Below are 13131 nucleotides of genomic sequence, written 5' to 3'. Positions count from 1 at the left end.
GGGGGAGAAGCCTGCTCCTCCCCGTCGCCAGCCCCGCAAACTTGGGGGACAGCGGGAGAGGCGCAGCGCGCCATCCCGCTGTCCCCCGACTTGGCTGGAAGGCTGGCGGGGGGAGAAGCCTGCTCCTCCCCGTCGTCAGCCCCGCAAACTCGGGGGACAGCGGGAGAGGCGCAGCGCGCCATCCCGCTGTCTCCCGACATGGTTTGGAGGCTGGCGGGGGGGAGAAGCCTGCTCCTCCCCGTCGCCAGCCCCGCAAACTTGGGGGACAGTGGGAGAGGCGCAGTGCGCCATCCCGCTGTCCCCCGACTTGGCTGGAAGGCTGGCGGGGGGAGAAGCCTGCTCCTCCCCGTCGCCAGCCCCACAAACTCGGGGGACAGCGGGAGAGGCGCAGCTCGCCCTTCCCGCTGCCCCCCGACTTGGCTGGAAGGCTGGCGGGGGGAGAAGCAAGCCCATAGGGAAATTCGTTTTGCGAAGCGCCTCCAAAACGGAAAACCCTTTCGTCTAGCGGGTTTTCCGTCTTGCGAGGCGTTCATCTTGCGGGGTACCACTGTATATTGCTTCCAGCTGGCTAATAATGAGGGTTACTAGGTCAAGCCATGGGTCCATTGCATCCAGTTTTCTGTTTCCCTCAGTGGCCAACCAGCTGCCTTTGAGATGCTCGCAAGAAGGGCATGAAAGCTACAGCACTCTCTCACCATTGCTCCTTGGGATCTCGTATTGAATGGTATCTGAAAGCCCTAAACTACCTCGGCCCAATCTACCTCAAGGAGCGTCTCCACCCCCATTGTTCAGCCTGGACACTGAGGTCCAGCGTTGAGGGCCTTCTGGTGGTTCCCTCAGTGTGAGAAGTGAGGTAACAGGGAACCAGGCAGAGGGTCTTCTCGGTAGTGGCACCCACCCTGTGGAACGCCCTCCCATCAGATGTCAAGGAAATAAACAACTATCTGACTTTTAGAAGATGGGTGGGGTATCAATATTATTGTTGTTGTTGTTGTTATACTGCCACCGAACATGGAGGTTCCATTTACCCATTGTTACTAATAGCCATTAGCAAGGAGAGTCTTTAGCGAGTTTGTGTCAGTGGGGCAGAGAGGTGGCTTTTCTGTTGGCTCTTGGTTGAACCAGAGACATTCACATGCAAAGCTCTGTGTGCTCCCACTGTAATGCTGTGACGACAAAAGGTTTTTCGTGCCATCCCTGAAAAAGCATTCCTTAACAAACAGAAAACCCAAATTGGCTCTTCTGCCCTGCACACTTCATAGCATCAGCACTGCATTTCATAACACATTGAGAATGATTATTCATTACTGTTGTTGCAGCCTCTCAGAACAACCAGCCCTCACCCAGTTACGCCGCTGCCTCGTTGCAAACCAGCGTGTCCAGTTCCCCTGATCCTTCGCCATCAGCGGCCGAAAAACCCACCACCAAAGCCTCTCCCAAGGTTAAAAGCTGATTTCTGGGTGAATAGGTTGGGTGCCAAACTTTGTCCTTGCGTGTTAGCCTAAAGTAGGGCTGCCAGTTGTTCCTTTATTGTTTTAACTACCTATGCTCTGATTAATAGTTCTATAGTACTTTTGTGTGTTCAAACTGCTTCACATAATCTAGTTGTAATCTTTACAGCAACCCTTTAAAGCAGATGTGGGGAATATGTGACCCTCCAAATGTTTGTCAGACTACAGCTTCCCTCAGCTTCAGCCAACATGGTTGGATGGGAGTTGGAGTTCAGGAACATGAGGTGGGCAACTGGCTCCCCATCCTTGCTTTAAGGAAAACTGATATTATTATTATCCCCTACACAGCAGTTGAGACACTAAGACTTAAGGCTAAGAGCTGTGTACAGACCCTCCAAGAGGGTTTTTTAATTCTCCTCCACGATTCCAATTTTCCCCATTTTTAAAAATGAAAATGTTTTAAAAACTTATTACTGACTCCTCCCATAGATTGCTTATTGTGATGCCAAAAAGGCTTTTTGTTTTATTTTTGGGTACCCTCAAATTTATCCATCAAAAACCAATATTCTTTTTACTGGCATCTCCTGCATGTCCCCAGCTGTGATGCCAGAAGTTTTTTTATGACCCCATTTTAAGGCCGCCAATATGTGTGCTTGGATGGAGGATTAGCCAAGCTCACTTTTACACGTTGCCCTGTCGCCAGACGGTTTGCCATGGGTGGGTCAGTGCAACCATCTGTCTGAAAATGCTTAGCTACTCCTGGCTGTACTTTTAAATAAATAAGGTATTCTTCATTTTATCAAATAGTAGATTTCAACGGAAGTCTCATAAAAAAAAGCAGAAGACCCAGTGGAACTGTAACAATGCTTCATGCGGATTATTGGACTCTATGAACAGACAGGTGGAATAGACACTTATATACGTGTGGACCTTATGCATAAACAGACTAGAGAATGAACTGATCCACTGGGTCTTTTGCTTTTTCCATTGAACTTTATGAGACTTCCGTTGAAATCTACTATTTGATACAATGAAGTATACCTTATTTATTTAAAAGTACAGCCGGTTACATCTTGTGTGTTTATTGAGTATGTTTCACATAACCATAGGTTTGTTGTTTTGCTAATGTAATTTAAAAACAAACAAACCAGGAGCAAGTCAACCCCTGAAGTATACAAATCTTTACTGTAGGTTTGTCCCATCCCATGATCCACTGCATTTCCTCTCTATGTGGTTGTTAGACTACTCCTCTCATCATCCCTGGCCACTGGTCATTCTGCCTGAGGTTAATGGGAGTTGCGAACCCGACAACATGTGGAAAGCCACAGGTTGCCTTCTTACACCATGAGTAAGTCCCCGTGGCCTCTGGGCATCTTACCTTTTAGCAGGCCTGCATTGTTTTGCACTGCATGTTTCCTTCTGCTCACAGGAGCCCACGCCGGTCAAGAGGAAGTTTGAATTCAGCAAGGAAAATTCTGGTCTCTCGTCTGCAGCCAATAAACCCCACCCCGATACTCCCCGCCCTGCACAGCCAGCTTCCAAGAAACTCAAAGGTGTGTATGCGGGGTCTGCATTTTGAAAATGGGCCTTGGGAGTCCTCTCTTATCCTGGGAGAAGTTGGAGGCTAAACTTGGGGTTACTGTAAGTTACTTGCATTGATAAGTAACTTTGCAGTGCAGATCTTAACACATTTACTCAGCAGTCAAATCCTTCCACATTGCTTCTTATTAAGTGTGCATGGGGTTGCATCCTGAGTCTTTAATATGCCCATGCTCGTTCTTAGTGGTAGCATTCCAGCTATGGAATTCCCTCCCTACAGAAATCAGATAGTCTGCCTTTTTAGCTGCATTCTTGAGAAATGTTAAGGATTTTTCTATTTGTTCAGGCTTTTGGAAGATAGTTCTATCAAGGTTTTACGTGGCTGGTCCCTGACAACCACACACCTTGAGGGCACATTGACCTCTGCAGATGATCTTGATACTACAGAAGAGACTGAAGTTCTTAACTGCTGGAAGTCCCTTTTCGTTCCCCACCCCCTCCCAAATGCTTTTCTGACATCCAGCAATACCAGCTGTTGCCCATATGCTTTCACAGCCATAAGGACTAGAAACTTAGTTCTTTAAAAAAAAGAATGTTGAGATAGCAGGATGTCATATGCTGCTCCTAGTTCAATATTCCATGCAGAATCACCCACTTCCAGCAACTATTTGCACAGGGATTAGGACACAGCTTGTTCAGCATCACATTTTGATTGATTCGTATGGAAGAATAGCTACAGATCTGTGCATTCCCTCCTCCTCCTCCTAAATGACTTTGATTTGCTCTTTTTCCCCCTTTACCAGCTTCTCCTTCAGCACTACCTTCCCCAAAGACGCCACCTTCCAAAAAGCCTCCGCAAACTCAGTCTTCAGAGGGGACAGCAAACGTGTCTTTCCAGCGTCTCCTGCAGGGAACTGTGTTCGTGTTGAGCGGCTTCCAGAATCCATTCCGCTCTGAGCTGCGGGACAAAGCCCTAGAGATGGGTGCAAAGTACCGACCAGACTGGACCCCTGACAGCACTCACCTCATGTAGGTGTCCTGCAAACCACTGGATCTCCCTGTACCTTCTAAAACTTTGTTTCTCTCTACCCAACCTCTAGATTTTTAAGACTGTACAGTCCCAAAGGCTTCAACCATACATTAGTTTGTATCTTGTCGACTTGCTGTTTTACCAGAAACATAACAAGTCTTTGGTAGAAGAAGTACATAAAAATATGCAACTACTTCTTTCCCTGCACCTCATCTCCCCAAAAAAGATCAGATTTTGCCAGGTCTTGGAAATGGGGTAGTAGGGGAGAGTTCCCCTGCTGTTGCTGCTGCTTATAATTCTCACAGGATGCCACCTTTTTTAATATAGCCTACAAAAGGAAGCTTAGGGATCTTACACACCATAAAAATGCAATAGCAACAAGCTAAACAATTTGCAAATCAGCATTGCACATGTGATTTTTAACACAGGCCCATTAAAATAAGTAGCACAATAATATTAATCCCAGATATTTTTTTACAAAAGTATTACTCTACCTTCTGTACACATGGTAAAAATGCTAGACACCAGCCTGCATCAACCTTGTAACCTATATATATTTTTACTACAACTCCCATCAGCCTCCAGGCCTCACAGCCATGGCTGGGAGTGATGGGAGTTGCTGTCCAACACATCTCCAGGCATCAGGTTAATGCTGGCTGCTATAGGCAGTTGCAGGGTAGCTCCAGTAAACTAGGGCTGCTAACCAACAGGGAACTACGTAGATGTACAGCCTGATCCTGCGCAGGTCTGCTCAAGGGTTAAAGTTGCAGCTGAGTGCATTAGAACTAATTCCAATTTCCACCACAATGATCTGCCTTTTGAAGCGACCGGTTTATAATGGTTGTGCTTTCTGCCAGCTCTTCTGCTCTTAGTTTCTTGTTAGTAGCAAGAAACATGTTGCTGTGCCCTGAGTGCCCTGCTGTGCTCTCTCTCCTTCCAGCTGTGCCTTTGCCAACACGCCCAAGTACAGCCAAGTGAAAGGGCTCGGGGGCACGATTGTGCGAAAGGAGTGGATCCTGGACTGTTACCGCACAAAGCGGTGCCTTCCCTGCAAGCGGTGAGTTGGTGGGTGGGGGCTGAGCCTAAAGGGGCGCTCTGTCAAGGATCCTTGCAGCATTGCAGAGATGGGGAACCTGTGGTGGTAAAACTCCAGTCTCCTGTCATCCACTGGTAGCTGCGGCTGATGGGATTTGGAGTCCAACAAAATCGAGAGTCTCCCTCTCCCCACTGCATTGGGATGGGAGGTTTGGTTTCAGCTACATCTGGGTTTGCAACGGGTGTGTTCCTTTTAACAGCTACCTGATGGTAAGCCCAGAATCCTCCAGCAGTGAGAAGGAGGAAGAGAGCGACGAAGACACCCCTGCCCGACACCACAAACCCCTTGCACATCCACAGGTAATAGAGCACCTTGGTTCATATGGAGCAGGCACAGCTCTGGCAGACTTCTTTTGTCCTGAGAGGAGTTGCTAGCGCCTCACTGGCACTAATAGATCAGGGCTGTATGTCTGCACACACATTCTGATTGAAAAGTAGGGTTCTTCCTATAAGGTTCTTCCAATGAAAGGGGGTAAAATCAAGCCCTGTGTTTACTTCTCATTGCGTAATTTACACAGAAAAAAACCTACTACGTTGCCATCTGCCTAGGATATTACCTGCATGGTAGTAAACGGTATCCTGATATTTGAGCCACTTTACATTAACAATTTTCTGTCTGCATCAGACAAAAAATATATCCCCAGAAGTCTCTCGATTTTTTGCCTTTAGAAGGGTATTTGGGTGTGTCCCTGCCAGTGTTAACATACTGGGGGGGAGGATGACACCTTATGTGGTTTTTGAAACAAAACTGAACTGTGGCACTGCTTTAGAGAATAACCCACCCCCCCAAGTGTGGTGTTGGTTACTTTGAGTTAAAGCAGGTCAGTTGTTTCTGTTGTTCAAAAGGTTTTTTAAATTAACTGAGAAGACAATGTTCCCTGGTTTAAAATTATCTTGTGCTGTATACCTTTTTACTAAAGGATAAGATTGCAGGTGCCATCTTAGAGGCATCCTCTCCTTCATGAGATTGAAGGGGAGAACTGCTCTGACGTGAGCACTGCTTTTATTTGACAGAGAGCTGACGTGCCCAGCTCCAACCACAAGCCCAAGACCCTTGCCAGCCCCAAAGCTGTACCCAGGGCACCGAAGAGGGCATCCTCTGAAGAAGAAGAGGAGCCCACTACCTCTCGGAACACTGGCATCCATAACAACTCGCAGGCCCCAGCAGCTGACTCTGGAGCTTCCAGCAGCGACGAGGATCCCAGAGGTAGGTCTGAGAAGCCCTGGTTCTACCTGCATGTTGGAGCAAGAGAGCTCACTTTCAGACTCCTGCTTCATCTTCCTGTAAGAACCACCTTGCAGGGTCAGACTAAAGGTCCTTCCCATTGAGCGTCCTATTTCCAGCAGCAGCCAGAGAGGTGCCTCTGGGGCACAAATGTGATGGCCACCCTCCACCACCCCCCCCCATTTTTTGCACCCCTGGGTAATGAAATCCATGAAATGATTATGATTAAAGGAGCAATCTTGAACCTTCTGTTGATAAATTCCACTACATGAAGCTCAAGTTACTAGGCAGTTTTATAAACCATTTTATACCAGGCCCGATTCAAGGTACTGAACTGAGCATATAAATCCCTAATTACTTTGGGCCCAGACAGCTGAAGGGTCACCTCTTCCATATCTGCCAAACTGAGCCCAACACACTGCAAGGCAATGCAGGGACATTTAGTTGTTCCATCCAGGGATCAAACCGCAACCTAGGCGTTATCAGCACCAATGAGCTGTGCAAGCTGCAGGTCTTATCTCTGGACCCCAGCAGGCCTTTTGAGTGTTCCCTTCCTGAGCCACTGAGCCTCTGATTCTTTGCTTCCCATTGCCACTTGCTCACCTGTCTTTCAAGTTTTTGTGCAATGCTGTAAAGAAACCCTGTATTCCTGGCAGCTACGAAGGAATTCAAATGTAATGGCACAGTAGTGGCCCTTTGTACTAATTTTCTCTCTCCTTCTCTACCCTCAGGTGCTCGAGACAATGGAGATGAGGGCTCTGGTGACACCGATGATGAGCTGAGGAGGTTGGTCAAGTGAATGGTTCTTTTGTAAGCCGTGCCTTCAAGGATGGAATAAGGATTTTGTGTTTTCAAGGGGTTGGAATAGTGGCTGGGTACCTATGATGCCAGCGGGTAAGCAAATATAGGAGAAGATGGTTAGAGATTGGTGGAACAGGACTTAAACTGTGGTGTAAAGGGGAGAGGCTCTACCCCATCAGTGGAAGTCCTTCGCGCAGATGTTCCCTGATTTCTAAGCCTTCGGTTATAATGGCCAATGTGCACTTTTGTCCTTGAGGACAAGGATCATGGCGCCGATTGTAGGGCGGGGATATCAGGTCCATTGTGCCAACATATTCCCATTTCCCCTCGGCTTTAGAGTGGAAGAGGAGCACCGCAAAAAGCAACAAGGGGGGCGGAGGGTGGTCCCGGAGCCAGATGACGATCCGTACGGCGGCTCCACAGATGAGAATACGGATGTTGAAGAAAAAGAGGAACCAGATCAGCCCATCCCAGAGCTACCAGGTATGTCAGGACTGTGAGCTTAGATCTGATCAGTCAGATCAGCTTTTCTTGTTCAACCCACAGGGATGAATTACTCATTGGGGCTGAGAGTGAAAGGCTCGTTCATCTTGTGCAGCTATTTTGTTTCTTTATGCAGTGCATAGTTAAAACTATGGAACTCACGGCCACAGGAGGCCACCAGCTTGGATGGCTTTAAAAAGAATTGGACCAATTTGTGGAGGAGAAGACTATCAATGGCCACTAATCCCCAGTCAGAGGCAGAAATGCTTCTGAATACCAGTTGCTAGAAACTACAAGAGGGGAAGTGCTCCCACGCTTTGGTCCTGTTCTTTGTGGGTTTCCCACAGGCATCTGGGTGGCCACCTTGAGAACAGGATGCTTGACTTACCCTGATCCAGCAGGGCTCTTCTTACACTTTTGAGTATTCCTATAAAAGGAAGTTAAGAAGAAAATATTAACAATGACCTTTTCTTTTCACCAGAGTGCTGCCTTTTTAAAGCTGTGGGTTATCTTTTCTCCACTCACCCCCCACCCCCAGTATCTCTGAGATATATGGAGACTTATTTAGTGCAAATTACCGTATATTTCGCTCTATAAGACGCACCAGACCGCAAGACGCACCTAGTTTTTGGAGGAGGAAAACACGGAAAAAAATATTCTGAATCTCAGAAGCCAGAACAGCAAGAGGGATCGCTACGCAGTGAAAGCAGCAATCCCTCTTGCTGTTCTGGCTTCTGGGATAGCTGCGCAGCCTGCATTCACTCCATAAGACGCACATACATTTCCCCTTACTTTTTAGGAGGGAAAATTTGAGTCTTATAGAGCAAAAAATATGGTAGTTTTTTAGTAGCAAGTTACTGGTGGGCAGCCCCAGCTTTCTCCCTTCTCTGCTAAGGAGGCCTCATGACTTCTAAAGGCAAGGAGAGACTGGGAAAACGAAGTCAGGAGATGAGATGCAACCATGCTGTTTCTTCCCTTGCTGGTATAGATGAGACTAGGACCTGAGAGTTCCTGGTTTGCATCCAATGTTAGTATACTCAGAGTAGACCCATTGAAATCAATTAATTAGATGCAACCCTCTAGTCTTGAACTGCATCAATAGACATAATGCTTGGAAATTATGTGGTTCATTTATGGGGCGAGTTTGGGGTTTCAAGTCTTCATTCAGCTTCTTCTCTGTCTTTGCCAGATTTATTTGTGGGCAAACACTTCTTCCTTTATGGCGAATTCCCTTCTCAAGAGCGACGCCTCTTGAACCGGTACATTGTGGCTTTTAATGGGTGAGTTTTGCTGCGGTGGCATTGCAGTAGGTGCCTGCTGTGGCCCAAGTGGCGTGCTGAATGCATGCTGTCATCAGAGGTAGCCCCCAAAAGAGTGTAAGCTGAGTTTATCAGCCAAATTTCGAAACACAATTCCATATTTTTCTGTAAGGATGCTTCTCTAGGAAGAGAGAAACCAGACACTACGTAGAGTTTTGACTGTCCACTCCTTCATGCCTAACATGCTTTGAATATATCATACTCATTTTGTCAGGGCTGGCTAAATTTTAAAAAGCACAATTCAAACAATATACTGTAACATTTAACACAGTATACTTGCATACAAACTTATCAACCCATTTAAAAATACTGCTCAGAGTAGACCCATTGAAATTAAGTTAGTCATATCCATTAATTTCTGTGGGTCTGGATACAATCTACCTCTTTCCTTTTCCTTTTTTGGTGAGAGGACGCCCATGAGATGTCGGATTTAGAACAAACCTTGGCTACAGCTTGTGGCTAATTGAGGGAGAGTTTAGCCACAAGTCCTGGTTCAGAGGCCATGCTAAGCCAAATCTTGTCTAGCTTGGTGTGGCAGCAAATATGACCTGGGAGAAGGAGCCAAGTGGGTACAACGTCCTCCCTAGGAAACCATATGTTCAAGTTTGGCTTAGTACAACCTTTGCCAACCTGGCACCCCCCCTCCCAGAGGTTTCAGACCACAACTCCCATCAGCCCCAGCCAACTCACCAAAACATCTGGAGGGTGAGCCAGGTTGGCTTAGTATGTCATGTGAACCAGCCATTTGTTCCAATTCTGCAATCTCAAGTGTATTTCAATATCACCTCTTTCTGCTCTTAGGGGAGGAGGAAAAGGTGGCTGTAAATTATTGTGAGGGAAATGCTTCTCTTCTGCTTGCAGGCAAGTGGAGGACTATATGAATGAGCGAGTGAATTATGTGATCACAGCTCAAGAGTGGGACGACACGTTTGAGGAGGTGAGCTCATCCAGCCAGCTGTGTAGGCTTGCACTGGTCTAGCCCCACCATCTGTAAGCCATGACACACTTTTCAGGTGGCCCCGTAGATAACGGATGGAGATAAACACAGGAGGCTGGTTCCAAAGGCAACTGTGGCAGAAACAAATTATCATAGTAGCACTTTTTAGCATTTTATGCTTCAAGAGCTTTTCAGCATCCTTACGATGACCCACATGTTTAATGTTACATTGCTGTAGAGGTGGGGGCTGAGGTTGAAGAATAATATTCCTTGTTGATGTTTGTTTTTGTTGTTTTAATTTTACTTATACCCTGCCCATCTGTAACTAGCCCAAAGAAACCAGCAAGCTCTGTGCTTCAGTAGGGAATTAGAGTGTCAGACAGGAGTGGGGAAACCTGGTTCTAACCACAGCACCCCGCTGTCTCTCACTCTGTGACCAAGATAAAATGTGAACCGGGGCAACCTCATTTAAATGCTTGTGCTGGTCCACAACAGGTAGGCATCACGTCAGGATGGACTGGCTCCGCCTTTTGGGGCGGGGCCAGGGACTTCCAAGTGCCAGCGTTTTCTCCTTTCTGTTGCAGGCTCTGAACGAGAATGCCAACCTCTCCTTCGTGCGCCCCCGCTGGATCTACATCTGCAACCAGCGGCAGAAGCTGATCCCCCACCAGCCCTATGTTGTGGTACCACGAGTGTAGGCCGGTCTCCTCCCTGCAGGCACGTTCCTGTGTGTCCTGTATACTCCCTCTGGAGCAAACAGCTTTCCTTCTCCTTGGGGCCACTTGACACCATGCTCTCTCTCACTCGTTTTTCCACTGGGACGTTCCTTCCTCTCAAGGGCCTTCTCCAGCAGCCCTGTTTCTACACTCATACACAGACGCAGCTGGGATTTTGAGGGCCTTTTTTCTACTATTGCTTGCTCCAGCAGTAGCTACCCCAGCTCACATGAGACACGATTTCATTTTCAGAAATAACTTGAGCTGCTCTGGAGAAATCAGTGTAGAAAGCCTCCATGGTGCACAGTGGCAGTCGTGGTGAGCTGCTCTGGATTAGGGCTAGTGTCAACTCTCTCAAGGGCTTAATAAGTGGAGTGGGAACTTAGTTTGGACTAATAAGGGGCGAGGGTGCAACTGGGAAAGCAAGATGCATCCTCCAATCCTTTTATTTTTTGGGACCCTCTCCTGACCCTGGTTCTCATTTCACTCTTTTTATTTCTCTCTTTTTCCCTCTCCCCCCCCCCCATCACTTCCTAGGAGGCTGTGTGTATTCTTGCCAGTCAGTTAACTTTTCTCTATCTCTCTATCTATATATATGTATATAGCTGAGGACACTGGCCATTTCAAGGTGGATATTCTGACACAAATGTCCTTAGAATAGAGGCACCTGTCCCTCTATACAAGCTCTGCCTTGCTCCCAGTTTTACAGGAGTTGATGTTTGCCTCCTGCTCCTTGACCCCTTTTCATTTTGTGACTAAGGCCACCCCATCACAAGCTTCCATTTTTGCAACGAAATTTGTTCCTCCGTCTGCAGATTCAGCAAACCTGAGCGTATGAACAATAAGTGGTAATGCTGGCCTGACCATGGGGCAAATCCAACCCCGTTTTTAGAATTCAGGAATTAACCACTCACAAGTGTGCATTACCATTTTGGTTGACATTCTGCTCACCTGCATTTCTACGACCACCTCTGGAAAATCATGTTCAAATGAGGCCCGCAGTGTAATATCCAGTCCCTGAGTTCACATTCCTTTTTAAGCTCAGTGTATTTGCTCTGTGTCTTACACAGCTCCGTTATAAGCATGTGGTATTTGGAGTAGACTCCATACGGTGACCGAGCATAGAATCCTAAGTGGCATGCTTGGCCCAGGTACAGAGATGCTTTGATGCTAAGCGTTCTCACACACAACCGCTTTAAACAGTGTTCAGGGTTGCTATTGGGAGAAACTATGACTGTTAAAATCATACTAAGTTTTATATTGCAGCTCTTATGGCCCAAGCCTCAGATTTCTCCTATAGGAAGCAAAAAAAGCAGCTGGACTGAATTGTCTTATAATTTGATTCATTTCAGCAGGGAGTTGTCTGTTCCACTCTTTAATTTTTACCCTGGGCAAAGAACTCTCTTCAGATTTCGCTGGAAGGGAAACAGCAGAAAAACCCACCCTTCAGTTCTGCTTCCCGGTGAGCTTTTTTTTTTGGGGGGGGAAGAGTGGTGTTCTGCCCCAGACCCCCCAAAATTGCATGTTCCTTCCTGATTTTCCCTGGCTGTGAACTGGACTGAGAGGCCTTGAATAATCTACCTCGTTTTTACAGCCCATCTCTTCCCCCACATCATTGGTGCTGCCCTCAGAGCTGGGGATCAAGCCAGCAACTCTTCTCTGTCCTTACGTTCATGAATAAACTACAGTAAATAAGCTGATTACTCACAGGAGCTTCCCAGCTTTAGGAAAGGGCTGCAAATGGCCCATTTCTATGGACTCTACTTGGCCCCAATGTATATAACATCTCCAATACAGAGTTTCTCCACTTGAACCCTTAGCTTTGATGCTTAAATGGGAAGTCAGCTACCACCTTCCATTTTCCACTACATCCTGCTATGTGGAAGCCCAGAGATCACAGGCGTGAGTAAGAAGTAGGCAGAAGCCTACCAATGGGGTGCTTGAATCAGCACGACCAACGGACAGCGTTGATGGGAGCTATAACAACAAAAGATGGCGGTACCATGTTGGCCTCCTGTTTACTCCAATGCCTCTTTGGAAGGGAGGATTAGCTTGTCCCCAGGTAGGGGGCATTACAGTGTTAGCCAGAAATTGTTGAAAAGCATGGGATGCTCTGGAGAGTTTGCTCAGCTATGGTTCCCAAGAAGCTGGTGATGGCTTTCAGGTGTCAGTAAAGGGCAATGGTGTTTTTTTAATAAGCTATCTTGACTACTCACCAGAGGGGAACTAGCTTTGGGAGTGCAATGAGAATTCACACACACCCCTAAAATCTGCCACGTTCAGGGTTGCTATGGGGGTGGGGGGAGGTGTAGCATTTGAACTGTATCAAGTTTGCATCACAGCTCACATGTCCCAAGATTAAGGGCTTCTTGGTTTTTAAAAATGAATTATACCTATGGTTCATTACAGTTTGCATGAGGTTCCAAAAGTTGTGACGAATCTCCTCCAGGGATGTATTCATGTCTTCTTTCCCCCTCCAATCTGGTTTGTTGTGGGGGGTTTTTTTTATAAAAAATAAAAGAAATGAAAACAAAA

At 46.9% G+C, this 13131-nt stretch overlaps 1 protein-coding gene across 1 annotated transcript in view; it reads left to right on the top strand.

The window, feature by feature from the left end:
- XRCC1 (X-ray repair cross complementing 1) overlaps positions 1-13131 on the top strand; it is a 19671-nt gene extending 6540 nt beyond the window's left edge. Inside the window, exons 7-17 of the mRNA XM_028742399.2 lie at positions 1320-1441; positions 2881-3004; positions 3794-4019; positions 4961-5077; positions 5316-5415; positions 6130-6322; positions 7072-7126; positions 7479-7624; positions 8814-8904; positions 9805-9880; positions 10465-13131. Of these exons, the coding sequence (XP_028598232.2) occupies positions 1320-1441; positions 2881-3004; positions 3794-4019; positions 4961-5077; positions 5316-5415; positions 6130-6322; positions 7072-7126; positions 7479-7624; positions 8814-8904; positions 9805-9880; positions 10465-10578 (1364 nt within the window). The 3' untranslated portion in view covers positions 10579-13131. The remainder of the gene's footprint in view (positions 1-1319; positions 1442-2880; positions 3005-3793; positions 4020-4960; positions 5078-5315; positions 5416-6129; positions 6323-7071; positions 7127-7478; positions 7625-8813; positions 8905-9804; positions 9881-10464) is intronic.

Source organism: Podarcis muralis, chromosome 7 (genome assembly GCF_964188315.1).
Source record: "Podarcis muralis chromosome 7, rPodMur119.hap1.1, whole genome shotgun sequence".
Taxonomy (NCBI): domain Eukaryota; kingdom Metazoa; phylum Chordata; class Lepidosauria; order Squamata; family Lacertidae; genus Podarcis; species Podarcis muralis.
This window is presented reverse-complemented; position numbering and strand designations above follow the sequence as displayed.